The 14305-nt window shown below is 42.5% G+C and overlaps 1 protein-coding gene across 4 annotated transcripts in view; it reads left to right on the top strand.

Moving 5' to 3' along the window:
- ENTPD3 (ectonucleoside triphosphate diphosphohydrolase 3) overlaps positions 1 to 13729 on the top strand; it is a 39073-nt gene extending 25344 nt beyond the window's left edge. For all 4 annotated transcript variants that reach the window (XM_028107215.1, XM_028107218.2, XM_028107219.2 and 1 more), the window contains 6 exons: positions 1917 to 2076; positions 3025 to 3258; positions 8789 to 9061; positions 9234 to 9344; positions 9727 to 9864; positions 12471 to 13729. In XM_028107215.1, coding sequence (XP_027963016.1) covers positions 1917 to 2076; positions 3025 to 3258; positions 8789 to 9061; positions 9234 to 9344; positions 9727 to 9864; positions 12471 to 12707 — 1153 coding nt within the window. In that variant the 3' untranslated portion in view covers positions 12708 to 13729. The remainder of the gene's footprint in view (positions 1 to 1916; positions 2077 to 3024; positions 3259 to 8788; positions 9062 to 9233; positions 9345 to 9726; positions 9865 to 12470) is intronic.
- Positions 13730 to 14305: the final 576 nt, after the last annotated feature.

Below are 14305 nucleotides of genomic sequence, written 5' to 3'. Positions count from 1 at the left end.
TCCTGAGAACTCTAGAAGAAAGGAAGGTAACATGAAATCTCATGAGGTGTACCTCTAATTCTTTAGAAAAGTAAAAATTGTTTTTGATGCCTGGTCTTTTGATACCTGTGCACAACCAGGTCCACTGACTGCAGCCCATATCTATGTGGCTTCTACCCATGTACACAATGCCACAGGAATCTGCTGGAAAATAGTGGAATTTCTGCACTTCACCCCAGTCAAAGTCTTTGGAGCTATTAGGAAACAAACAGCTCATTTCACTCAATTAAGGATCCTTCTAAATTTGTAGCCATGATTTTGAGCCCAGTTGCACTGTCTTTGAGAGCCCTTTCTCTGTTTTTTTTTTCCTTTATTTTATTTCCTTGACCTTGAAATAAAAGAAAAATAGTTTTTAAAACATCAAACTTAAATCTACTCAGGGTAGAGGCTGCTCCAAACTTTGAAAATAAGGTTTTAACCCCCAAAGATGACATTTATCCTGCTTCAAAGCCACTTTGTCTGTGGTGCCAGTAACATAAAATTATATGTGTGGGCATGAAGAAGATACACAGGAACAAACAAACAGAGTCACTTCAACATGATCATTAAAAGAAATCAGGAAGCACCCTCAGATGAAGTGGGCCTTTTCCTTGTGGGTTTTCTCTCCTTGTTTCTGTTCCTAAGTCCTGGTTGACCAAGTAAAACATGGGAGAAAATTGGATTTCTTTGCTCCCTCTTGGAATCTGAAGTGTGTTTCAAAATTATTGTTTCCTTAAAATAGAAATGATATAGAAATTCCTTCCTTCTGCCTTTTCTTTCTTATGGAAACAAAGCACCCAACTTTTTCTCAATTGCTTTTTCTCACAGTCCTCCCGGTGAGGAATAATTAATAGACTCTGTGATTTATAGTCCATGACAAAAACCATGGAATAGGAAGTGCACCACTTGGGAACACAGTGAATGTCCCATTTGAATAAATTAAATATTAACTCCTCCTTGTAAAACTTTCTGATGGTGATCCATTCCTTCTAAGGAACTAGCTGACATTTTAATTGCCAGAAAAGTCAAATATAAAAAAAAGCAATAGTGAATCCTCTGGGATGGGAACTGATAAAACTAGAAAAACTCTTGAATTATTTTCTGAGCAGTGATAATTTGCTGCTGAATTAGCATGACCTTCAGCTGGTAACATGGCTCTTTCTTCTTGAGCCAAGAATGAGCTGGTGCCCCTGGCTTTCTTAACCCACTGATGAAAGGGAAAATAATCTCCCAAGCGAATCTTTTTCCATAAGGTAAAATGGCAGCAAATGAATATTACAATGCCATATCATTGGGTGATATAGGAATGCTGTGTTGCCACTCTTCTGTGGGTCAGCACACTGATGGATTTCAATCCAATGATGGCCATGATAGCCATCATATCCCCTCATGATAAAGCCCTTCCCAAAAGCAAAGCAGGGACTGTTGAAAACTCAACCTTCTTCCTTTCCCCCTCCTCCTCAGATCCCCCTTCCTTCTGGCCTGATGAGGGCTCCTTTATGTGGTGCCCCCAGAAGATTACTTATGCCACCCCTATGGCTTCACCAATCCCTTTTCCTGTGCTGATCTGAGACAGAGCAATGGTGATTAAGCAGGAAGCTCTTTTGGTTAACTGGTTGCTAGAGAATGGGATGGGAACAGGTAAGGGAGGAGAGGATGAAGGGTATTTTTACTTGAAGCTATTTTTTTGATTGGCAGTTTGACAGGTAACAAGTGCATCTGCCTTCACGGTTGCCTAGGAGGCTTCAACTTGCAAAAAGGGTTGCCATTTTTGCACACATCTGGAAAATTGTCCCTGTCAGCAGAGGGGTGAGAGGTTTACCTTTTAACCTGAGTGAGATTATTTTAAGACTCTCTTGTCCAGGCACTCAGCCTTTTGTGTTCTGTGCCTTGCATAGGTTACAAAATGAAACAGCAGCTAATGAAGTCCTTGCAAGCATCCAAAACTACTTCAAGTCCCAGCCCTTTGATTTTAGGGGTGCTCAAATCATTTCTGGGCAAGAGGAAGGGATATATGGATGGATTACAGCCAACTATTTAATGGGAAATTTCCTGGAGGTGTGTGAAAACAAGTGCATGGTTTTTAATCTTGCTATTTATCCCATCCCCTGTGGGTGGCCACTTAAAGCAGAGGTGCATGTTGACAGGGGCATCTGTTCTGTGTCATCCTTATCATATAATGCATTAAGGAAACACCTATGAAACAATAGCCAAGAAAAGACACATATAGCTGGGGCAAAAACATTGTATCATAAGCAGGACCAAATGCACAGAGGAGAGGGAATATTATCACTTAACTAACTAATAAGAAATTGGAGGTGGGGGGGGACCTAAATCTAAAGCCTATGGGTCTTTTGAAGGGTAGCTGGAGAATGACCCTTCCCAAAGCTCCACAGCCCCCTGAAATTTCTGGAGCCCTCAGGCTTCCCAACCCATCCTGTGTCCCCGGGTCCCTTATATTGCAGTCCCCACATGCCCTGCCCCTTGTTCAAAGGAAAGCCAACTCCAAGAGATAATCACCATGTTACAGAGGGCATAAACCATATCCAGCCCAACACCTGTGTTGTTCCCCCTCAAATATATTCTTAAATTTTAATTAATTGCCAACAATTAATATTTTGGAAATTTCACATAAAAATCCACATTTATAGCTTGTCCGGACCCCCACCCCCACCCCCAAAATTGGAAGCACTGGTCACAATGAACTCACATTCCACGTGACAACAACTAACTGGAATAGAGTGTAGCTCATGTGGTCCCCAGTTTGCCACAGTCCCCACCATTCCCTATTGTCAACACCTAATCTGCTTCACTCACTTATGTTGCCTGCCCAGCCTCTGAAAGCATTTGAGTTCACCACCCTTGAAATAAAGGAGAGAGTTGGCCCCTGAATGTTCCCCATGTCATACTTCTTAGCAATAAGAGATGGGTCTTGGGTGGAGAGCCCTGGGCAAACAGAGATGGTGCCTCTCGACTTTTCTCTTGCTTCCTTTTCCCACTGTGCAGAAGAACCTGTGGCATATGTGGGTGCATCCAAATGGAGTGGAGACCACAGGTGCCCTGGATTTAGGTGGTGCCTCCACCCAAATATCCTTTGCGGCTGGAGAGAGGGTAGGGCTGAACACCAGCGACATCATGAAAGTGTCCCTGTATGGCTATGTGTACACGCTCTACACCCATAGCTTCCAGTGCTACGGCCGGAACGAGGCTGAGAAGAGGTTTCTGGCAATACTCGTTCAGGTACCTGAGCCGGGGCGGGGGAGGTAGGGGGGACAGCAGGTGTTCCCTGGGGGTCTTGAGGGGAGGGGGCCTTGGCTTCTGGGGTCTGTCCTTTCCACTCCAATTAGAACGTGGATAGAAATGAGAGCATGTTCCAGTTTACTCATGGGGGTCCAAGCTCTCTCTCTCTCTCTCTCTCTCTCTCTCTGTTGTATTGACCACTTCCAGTGAATTTGAGTCAGAAGTCTAGGGAAATTCCAGGGCACCAAATGTTTTGTAAATGATTCAAGACCTGGGATCCCTTTATGGACACAAACTGTTTTAAACCAATAGCTAAATAAGCCTGGGAATTTTGCGACTCCCCTGAGTACAGACAAAATAATAAAAGTGGTACCAAGAGAAATATACTTGCTGACAGGGGAGAGGACTGAGCCTTCCCTGGGCTCAGCCTCCTTTTAGATGGGCCTATATTAGTTAGGTTTGATGCCCTTTATATGGTGGGATGTTGGAGTAACAGAACTCCATCACATTGGTCAGTAATTCACACAGTAACTGTTCCATGGCACAGATGGCTACTTCAGGCATCAGCTGGAAGGCTGTCACTGAGGTAAACTAGTGTTAGTGTGGTGTGTGTCAGCAAGCACAAGCTCCGTGGATGAGACCCTAGACCCCAAACCCCAGTGCTCAGGGGACATCCATCTCAGCCATGCATGGCTAAGAAGGGAAGATGAAGACGAAGGAAAGGGACTTTGACTTTGACCACCTAGAGGGGCATGAGGCCAACCAGAGGCCACAGATCCTGGCTTCTGGTGAGACCCAGGGACAGGCGACAAGGGCTGGGTTGGCCTATGAATATAGTGGACACAGCACCATAGGTTAACCCCCACCCCTCCCACCTACTTCGGCAATTAAGGAAGGAAGCAGTATTCCCCCAGCCGCTAGCCTGCAGGGAAAAATGGTCTGGCTAACCAAAGTGCCATCAGCAAAACTGACATCTTCAGACCCCTGCATTTACCAAGTAGTCATGCAGGGGTGTGTGTGAGAATTCACTCTCTAGATCTGGCCTGCTCCCCAGAGCTTCTCTTTGAGCCTCACAGGAAAGGTTGGAGCCCCAGTACACATGCATGTGGCAGGCATTGTTGGGAGAGGCTGAGTACTGCCTGGGAAGGACAGAGTGGGGGATCCTGCAGGCAGCTCTTGGGGCTCAAGAGACCCAGTGCCCACCCTAGACTCACATCACACCCACTTGGCCAAGCCAAACCCCACAGGGAACCCTATCAGTCCTCCCTAGCAAGGTCTCCATAACCAACACTCCTCCCCACTTGCTTACTAACGTACGTCAGCCAAGATGCTTCTTTCCAAGACAGAAGTTCTGGAAACACCTCTTTTCCCCATCTCCTTTCATTTCTAGCTATGCTTAAAGCCCCTCCCTCCAGCTCTAGTCTTGACAAGGGTGGAGGGCAGGGTCTCCTCTGAACTTGGAACAGGAGAAAGGGGGCAGGTGAAATCATCCTTTTCCCAGGGTGAGTGAAGCTCAGAGAAGCTAACCTCTTAAATTTGGCTGGCCCTGAGGAATGTTTGTGTGTGTGGTTTTTATTTTTATAATGTTTATTAAAGAATGACTATCCAAGAATCTACGGTAGAGAAGCAAATACTCCACCTGTCTGAGGTTTCATTTGGGCTTGAGAACGTAGGTCTCAAGGTGTGAGCCCAGGCCTAGGGACAGAGTGTGGGAGACCCCAGGCTCTACTGTGGCCAGTCAGCTCACAGGGACGGGGGCAGCCCTCCAACTTGCTTGGTAACCTCTGGATGCCTGAGAGGATGGCTCTGCCCTCAAAGCCTTCTGACTCAGGTGACGGGAAGGATCCAGGTGTGCTGAGGATCACCCACAAATGCATGTCCAGACCTGCCTGACCAGTACTTTTGTGTGCCAAATACATGTTACCAAGCCCCGACTTAGAAGGTTCACCAAGATGACTACATCATGAACACTGGCTGAGTAAATTCCACCAGTCTGGGTCTGGTTTCCTCATCTCTCACAGTGTGGTGAGAATGATACCTGAATATAAGCCTTGCAAACTGTTTTTGTATGAACAAGCCTCCAGTTGCCCCAGGGCTGGAGTCTCTGACAGCCTGTTAGACGCTAGGGATGTGCATTCATGGTCCTTCTTCCCCTCTATTTAAGAAAGTTCTTTCTTTTGTTTTTAAAATAAGACACATTGAATGAAAAAATTTAGAAAAGCAGACCCAAAAAATATAAATAATAAAACAAAACAAAAAACCCTAGAATTAACCACCTTAAACATACTGTTGCATTTTCTTCCAGTTATTTTTTTTCATGCACGAATATGTGTATTTACAAATTTGGCTTCATATGGCATATATAGCTTTATATCCAGCTTTTTTTAAAGATTTTATTTATTTATTTTGACAGAGAGAGAGAGCGAGAGAGGGAACACAAGCAGGGGGAGTGGGAGAGGGAGAAGCAGGCTTCCCGCTGATCAGGGAGCCTGATGTGGGGCTTGATCCCAGGACCCTGGGATCATGACCTGAGCTGAGGCAGATGCTTAATGACTGAGCCACCCTGGCACCCCTATATCCAGCTTTTTCTTTTACCTAACAATATACCATGAGCAGTTTCCTGTGTTGTTCAATATCCTTTGAAATTATTATTTTTATAGACACATAATATTCCAAGTACCATTATTTAAAAAGAAAAATTGTATTGGTCATTTTGTTATAAAAGAAAGTACATTTTTATTGTAAAAAGTCAAACTATGCAAAAAACATATTAAAGTAACAATGAAAGAAATCTCTTTCCAACCCTATTCACCAAATATCTTCACTGTTCACAGCTTGATACGTTGTTCTAGACTTTCCAGATCGATATCTAACTTATTTTCTTTACCCTCTAGTATTTCACAATTTGTCAACCATTCCTATCCTGATGGACACCAGGCTATGTCCTGTTTTGTTGCAGCAATAATAATCCAGTAAAGCTTCTTGTGCATATAACCTTATGAAATAGTGATTTTGCTTCTGTAGGATAGAATCGAAGGGTAGGTATATTTTTTATATAAGTGGATAAATAGGCAATCTTCCAACAAAATTAAAAACCATCCAAATTCCCAACAACAAAGTTGTGATGACTCTTTGCAATCTGATAATTTCAGGGATTCTGGGATATTCTAGTAATAAGTCCTTAGATAAGGAAGATCTGTTTCTGGATTTCCCGTTCTATTCATCCATTTTTCCATTCTTGAGCCAATTATTCTAGTTGCAGTAGTTTGTTTTTCTAGTCTCAGACATTTATTCTGAACTTCAAAATCATTTTAAGCAGTAACAGAAAGGAAAACTTTTTTCATTGAAATTATGATTGCAGTTGCATTGACTGAAAATTAATTTGGTAAAAAATTGGCTAATCGATAATATTATGAATTCCCCTATAGAATTATAAAATATCCTTCCAATTATTTAGTTCTTGGTTTGTATCCTTCAATAAAACATAGTTTTCATTATTGGTCCTGTGCCTTCCTTTTAAATTAGTTTCCTGGTGTGTTCTTTTAATAGTTTCCATCACTATTGAAGATAGTTCCTATCTCCACTTTTCCACTTTTGTTGGGATTTACTCAAGTCCAAGTTATGCTGCAGTTTTCCAGTGGACTCCTTGGCTCTCAAGCCTAATGGTTGACCCTTTAGTGCCAGTGCCGTGCAAATACTAAGTTCAGGGGAGATTTGTTGAATGTTGAGGGCCTGAGCAACTTGGACCATTGGCAAATTATATTTAAAGAACGCCATCACAAATCATTCAAACTCCAAAAAGAGCATAGAAGTAATCTTTAGGGGCACCTGGGTGGCTCAGTCAGTTAGGTATCTGCCTTCAGCTCAGGTCATGATCCCAGGCTCCTGGGATCGGAGCCCCACATCTGGCTCTCTGCTCTGCAGGGAGTTTGCTTCTCCCTTTGCCCCTCCCCACTTCATGCTCATCCACGTGCTCGCTCTCTCTCAAATAAATAAATAAAATCTTAAGATAAAAAAAAAGAAATAATCTTTCCTGAGCTTCTTCTATGTTCCAAGCCAGAAATTGATAATATCTTGCTTCTTCCGCAGGCCAAGCCAGAAATAATTTATTTCATTTTAACTACTTAAAAAGTATGTCAGATTTGGAAGGGGAAATTAAATAACCAGTTGACTGATTTCTTTTTTTCCCCCCTTTAAACCAATATTTCAGCCATAGGGTGACCCTGGTGTGACATGTTACAAATTAGACATACCAATTTTTGAAAATCATGAATTTTTTTCATACCATTGAAGCAGAAGGAGCCTGTTTGCTACCTCCACAGACTCAGTCATATTAAGATCTTCTGGAGGATGCTCATTAGAGTCACATTGGATGAGTGCTGGTCTTCTGGACGCTTATGTGTGGAGTCCTGTCACTGGCCTTTGTTAAATGATTGCATTACTTTGTTGTGTATCTCAATTTCCTACATCAGTTAATTGAAAGAGTTGGAATAAATATTGTCTGAGTCAAGACTTTATGGCAGGAGATGCTTAAGTGGCTTTGAAATTGGACAGAGTTCAAATCCAATTCCTTAGAAAAGGGAGTCCATAAATAGAACCAAACACACTTTGGAATTTAGTATAAGATAAGAAGAATATTTTTCACCAGTAGATAAAATATTGGATAGTCATTTGAAAAAAGTAAAGTCAGGTTCCCTATTACAATCTTTACACCGAATAAATTACAAATGGATCAAAGATTTATATGTAACAAGGATATTTATTGCAGCCTTGCTTATAATGCAGAATGATTGGAAACCATCTAAATATTCATATTCATATTCCTTATCTAAGGAATCTCTCCTCTATAGTTTATTTGTACAGTGGAGTGCTATGCAGTTACTAAAAAGAAGAGGTCATTCTACATGCATGATGGGAAAGATGTGAAAGGTATATTTTTAAGTAGGAAAAGCAAGGGGAATAACTGTGTATAGAGTAATACGATTTATTGTTTTTAGAAAAAGGAAGAGGGAGGAGAAGAAAAGATATTTGCATATGCATACAAGAATGATCTCTGGCAGGAAATCACAAAAATGGGCAATAGTGGTTACTTCTAGGGAGGGGATCTGGTGGCTAGAAGTGGTTGGGAGGGAACCTTAATTTTCATAATATACTTATTTGTAACCTTTTGGATTATTTTGTTAGGGGGATAGGTGATATTCTATTCAAAATGATCAATTAATCTAAACATATCTTGTTTTCCCATACAAATGGATTTCATAAAACCTGCTTCCCAGGACTGTCTTAAGGAGTGGGTCAGATAATATGAGCGAGAGCCTGGCATTGTGCCTGGTGCAGGTTCACCCACCCCCACTGGAGTTCTCAAGACAACCTGGGAGTTGCCTTCAAGTGCACACTGACACAAAATGGCATGTTTTCCATCCATTTCTCTCTTGGCATGGGAGGGTGCAATACTGAGGAGTTGCAAGAGGGAAACACTTTGGCCCTCCACAAAAGAGTGGTTTCTGACACCTCCTTCTTGTACCTACAGGATTCTCCCACCAAAACCAATATCATCAACCCCTGTTACCCTCGGAATTATGTCACCACCCTCACTGGGGGCTACATATTTGACAGCCTGTGCACAGCAGACTTGAGGCCTGTAAACTATGACCCTGATGACATCATCACTTTTGAAGGAAGCGGAGACCCATCACTGTGTAGGGAAAAGGTGGCTTTCCTGTTTGACTTCAAAGCTTGCCATGACCAAGAAGCCTGTTCTTTTGATGGGGTTTATCAGCCAAAAGTTAAAGGGGCATTCGTGGTAAGAGCAAAAACCACCAAAAGATTCCTTTTTTCCCCCCATTGAAGATTTAGCTCTCCCCTTTGTTTCTCTTCTGCTGCCCAGTTTTCCCACTTTTTTATTCCCCACACTGAAAGCTCCATAACATACCGCGTTCTGAGAACTGACTTCCTTCTGTGCGACCCCCTTCCAGGCTTTTGCAGGATTCTACTACACAGTCAGTGCTTTCAATCTTTCGGGGAGCTTTTCCCTGAAAGCCTTCAACTCAAGCACCTGGGATTTCTGCTCAGAGAGCTGGAGTCAGGTCAGTATTTAAAGGGAAAGGGGCAGCATCCATACAACACAGTGAGCGGAGCCGAGTATATTCCATTTGTGTGCATGTGTGCACTTGTTCCGAGTTGGGACTTTATGCCGTTCTGCTTTCACCACACCCACAAAATGGGATAATAAGGGAAACTACCTCATACCCACATTGTGGATGAATGTCCTGACCATAGGCACAATGGTTACAACAGCATGTGGTGTACCCATACTGCATAGGGGTGTTTTCATTATGATCTGATACAATTGGATGATTTTATGGTGATGGTATTATGAAATTCTAGGGGATGAGAGTCTTTAAAATGTGTTCTGAAACTTGCATTTTCAAATGTGCCTGCCTCATGTGTTTGGGACCTCCTCTTCAGCTCCCGCTGCTGCTCCCCAGGTTTGACGAGGTATACGCCCGCTCCTACTGCTTCTCAGCCCATTATATCTACCACTTGCTCGTGAATGGATACAGATTCACCGAGGAGACCTGGCCCAAAATACATTTTAAAAAAGAAGTAAGTCAAGGCACAGGTTGTTTTCTCCTCTTCCTCTTGAAAGACTTGTGTATATAGGTGCGGAAGAAATGTAGAAGTTAAGAGGGTGATTTCAGTTTGCTGAGGGGAAACTGAAGAGACTTCAATCCCTTGTGAGTTTTCCAGAAGAGATGGTGGAGAATCCAGAGGAGGTGTCACTGGAGACCCTTCCACATGGGTGAGGGATCAGAGGCCAAGAGCTCACAGACCCTGAGCTCCTCGAGCGCAGGACCTGTTTCATTATCTTCAGCACAGGAGCGAAAACCTAGAAGGTGTTTACTAAATGTTTGTTGAGTGTATATATAAATATCTTAAGGATCAGACTTTTCAGCTGGATAAGAAGCTTTAAATAGGGCAGTGATTCTTTAAGAGGCTAGTAACTGCTCTCCATTTTACACAGATGTCAGGGTAACAGAGAGTATTAGGGATTTACAGCAGCATGAAGTAAGAACTTCTCTTGGCATGTGCCTGAGGTCACTGTATTTACTGGTGACTGTTTGACCTGTCACCCTTCAGGCCTTGTTTCCAGGCAGGACTCAACCTTGCTGATATGTTCACCCAGCCTATGTTCCCGGGATTTGGGAGAATTTTCTCATTTCAGGAATAGCCGATCTAAAGCTTGGAGTCAGTCTGTTTGATATTAGCTTTAGCAATAATTAGATTAAACCAATCAATAGCCAGCATTAGGCCTGTGACTGTCTACTTTTACATAAATAAAATTGAGTCATCTACGAAAAGATAAGACTGTCTGGAGACATATAAGGACTCTTGGTGGCATGCACTCTCTACGCTTTGCTTCTAATGAATCTAATTAGCAGGAAAGTACATTCTGAGAACAGAGAGTGATGTCCCCTCAGATACCAGTTTGGATGGATACAGAATTCCAGCCTTCAAATCCCTTTCTTTTATTCGTAAAGAAGTTTATATACAGGGGCGCCTGGGTGGCTCAGTCGTTAAGCATCTGCTTTTGGCTCAGGTCATGGTCCCAGGGTCCTGGGATCAAGCCCCGCGTCAGGCTCCCTGCTCAGCGGGAAGCCTGCTTCTCCCACTCCCCCTGCTTGTGTTCCCTCTCTCACTGCGTCTCTCTTTGTCAAATAAATAAAATCTTAAAAAATAAAAGAAGTTTATATACAGCCAAATTAGTATTCAAACGTGAAGGCATAAAAAGATTTAGAAGATTTGCCACACAGAGACGTCAAAAATATTTTTGGAGGAAAAAAAACAAATAAGAAGAGAAATAAATCCAGGAAATGTTATAAAAATATAGGCAGGAAGAATAAATGATGTGGTGGCTTAAACTGTATATTTAAAAAAAGAAAAAAGAAAACTTACACCAAAGAAAAGGAAAAGAGTCCATTCATGACAACCCAAAATCCAAATATAGCTAATATCCAGTGTGAAGGGAGCAGGGTAAAGGGTCACAAGAGTGGCCTAAAATGCTCATCCTGTAAAGGTGGACTTTATTTATATATCATTTTTAAGGCAAGAAAGGAAAAAAATATAGAAAAAGGAAAATAGCACTAATTGAAAATTTAAAACTAAGATATTAGAAAGAAGTAGTCCAAATATATCAATAATCACAATAATCATAAATGGACTAAGCCTACCAGTTAGAAGACAGATATTGTCAGATTAGATTGTTAAAAATCAAGTATATATTGTTTGTAAGAGAAACCCTTAGGTGTTAAGCAAAAGGCCATGGAAGTTTGAAAATTTAAAAAAAAAATTTAGGGGCACCTGGATGGCTCAGTCGTTAAACGTCTGCCTTCTGCTGGGGTCATGATCCCAGGGTCCTGGGATCGAGCCCCGCATCGGGCTCCCTGCTCAGCGGGAAGCCTGCGTCTCCCTCTCCCACTCCCCTGCTTGTGTTCCCTCTCTCACTGTCTCTTTCTCTGTCAAATAAATAAATAAAATCTAAAAGTAAAATAAAATTAAAAATTAAAAAATAAAAAAAATTTAACTATCAGGCAAACACGCTACCCAAAAGAAAACAGTATAGCTAATTTTTAAAAATTTCAGTATAGCTATTTAATATCTGACCAAATAATCTTTAAAATAAGGAGGATCATTCAAGATACGAAGGAATACAACATAGTGATATAGAGTTCCTTCTGAAGATTGCAAATTTGAAACTTTTTTGTATCTAGTAAAACAGCCTAATAAAAACACAGAAACAAAAACTGATGGAACTAACATAAGAAATTGACAAAGTCTCTTTCCTATTTAGACTGACCCCCTGTGCTTAGAAACTGGTCCTGGCTTCAGTAAACTGCTCATTACCCTCTTTCTTTAGCCACAGACACTTCTGTACCGGACAGTAGAGAAACTCCCACTGTTATTAACTGAGCCATCATCCCACTTGGCTGTGACGAGGTTGTGAGGACTCTGACGATTTCTCCACAGTGCTGAGGGTAGGGTCTCAGTGACCTGGATTCTAGCCCAGTCTCTGCAGTGTCTGAACTTGGGCAAGTCCTTTGAGATTAGGCCACAGTTTCTGGTGGGTGTTTCATAAGGATGACAGTGGTGTATGTGTGTAATTCCCACCTCGAGCCCTACCCTGATAACTAATCCATCTTTCTACCATACAGGTGGGGAACAGCAGCATAGCCTGGTCTTTGGGCTACATGCTCAGCCTGACCAACCAGATCCCAGCCGAAAGCCCCCTGATCCACCTGCCCATGGACCCACCTGCCTTTATGGGCATCCTTGCCTTCTTCACAGCAGTGGCCTTGCTGTGTCTGGTGTTTCTGGCGTACCTGTATGCTTCGTCCAGGAAGCAGAGGCGCTCCCAGCATGTCTTCGACCACACAGTGGATTTTGAGTGAGCCTTGTGAAGCAGCTCCTGGAGCCTGAGGGCTGCCCGGAACCAGCCTGGGTAGCACCAGACAATGCAAGCGAAATGTCCATCTTCAGGAAGTGCACCTAAAGTCAAAGACCTAGATCATGTGCCTCTCCAAGACTGATTTACACCAAAGCACCTCTTGGGGAGTCCCCCAACTGTTCTGGATACGTTGTTCCTCCAAAAACCCTACCACCCACTCACTGACCTATTGGGGAACTGAGGAGAGACAGGCCATCAAGGTCAGGCTCTTTAATCCAAGTGCCCTAGAAGAAGAGTAAGTTGAGAATATGACAGTTTGATGTTGAAGAATTGACCTTGGGGCTCAGTTTGCATTTTTCCTTCCTCAGAAACACCTCCTGGCAAGTTTGGAAGGTGGCAGGCGCCCATGAAGCATTTAACATAGTTAAATATGTTGCATTATGGCTTCCTCCCATTGATTCTTAACTAAGATTTGGCAATCCCATAAACATTGAGCTCCCTCAGACTAGTAGAATAGAGTATCTGGGGGAGAAAGCTCCTTTACCCCAAGGACAGTGGCTATGGCCAGGCTCTGTCATACAGGCAGAACTTGAAGGACAGAGACACACAGAAAATCTCCCTGGAAACTGCAGTCCATTTCCAGAGTGGGATTCCCACTCAGGGCACTGGTCAGTCAAGTGCAGCCTGTGTGTATGTCTTCATTCTCACCTGCCCTTCCCATGGTTGGGTCTTCTCATAAAACATTGACTCCTAGTGAGGCTACCACGTAACAGATCTTTTTGCCTTTGCTAGGCGTTTGCTTAGGGCTGTTTCTTCATTGACAGTGTGGTGTGTGTGTTTCACCCACTGTTCCCACAAGTGTACTTGATGCTGTCCTCAGATAGCCTTGCTTACCACTTTCCTACAAAGGATGAGAAAGAACTCCAGCAAGTCTAATGGTGACGAACTAAAAATCAACATTATTTCAGATTGTTGTTGGTTAGCTGAATATGGAATAAAGGACTCTTATTTTGTTTTGACTTGAAATGTGTGTGTTTGTTAACTTGCAAACAGTACTTTTCCTCCTAAGGACCCAAGGTGGTATTTAAGAGAGGAAGTTCTTAAAATGAGGAAAAATTTCTTAGGAAATCTTTCCTAGTATACTAAGAAAATTATGCATTAATATCACCTTTATTCCAGAGAAGTAGAAGTACTTTACTTTGATAAACCTTTGGCTCCTTGAGATAACTGAGTCAAACACTTCTCTATCTTATTTGACATTCAAAACTTCTGTGAGGCTACAACCTGCCACTCAGATCTTGATTCCCACCCAGAATGGTTGCTCCCTTCCCAAAATGCACCTTTGCTCACACAATTCTCCCTACCCTGCCTGTGGGTCATCCTCCCAAACATCCAAACAATGCATATTTCTCAAGGCCTAATTTGGCTCTGCTTCCTCCACAAAGCTTTCCTTACACACACACACACACACACACACAAAATGATCTACTGGACCACTTTTTAAAAACTAGTTGGGAATACATACATACAGACATACATACTAGTTAGGTAAATTCTTATATTTATCTTGTGTGTGCATATGGCTTATTTCTAAAATAGACA

Source organism: Eumetopias jubatus, unplaced genomic scaffold (assembly GCF_037043125.1).
Source record: "Eumetopias jubatus isolate StellerSeaLion01/CBP00866 unplaced genomic scaffold, mEumJub1_p1.0 scaffold_1, whole genome shotgun sequence".
Taxonomy (NCBI): domain Eukaryota; kingdom Metazoa; phylum Chordata; class Mammalia; order Carnivora; family Otariidae; genus Eumetopias; species Eumetopias jubatus.
Note: the sequence above shows the minus strand (reverse complement) of the source record. Positions and strands in the feature narration are given on the sequence as shown.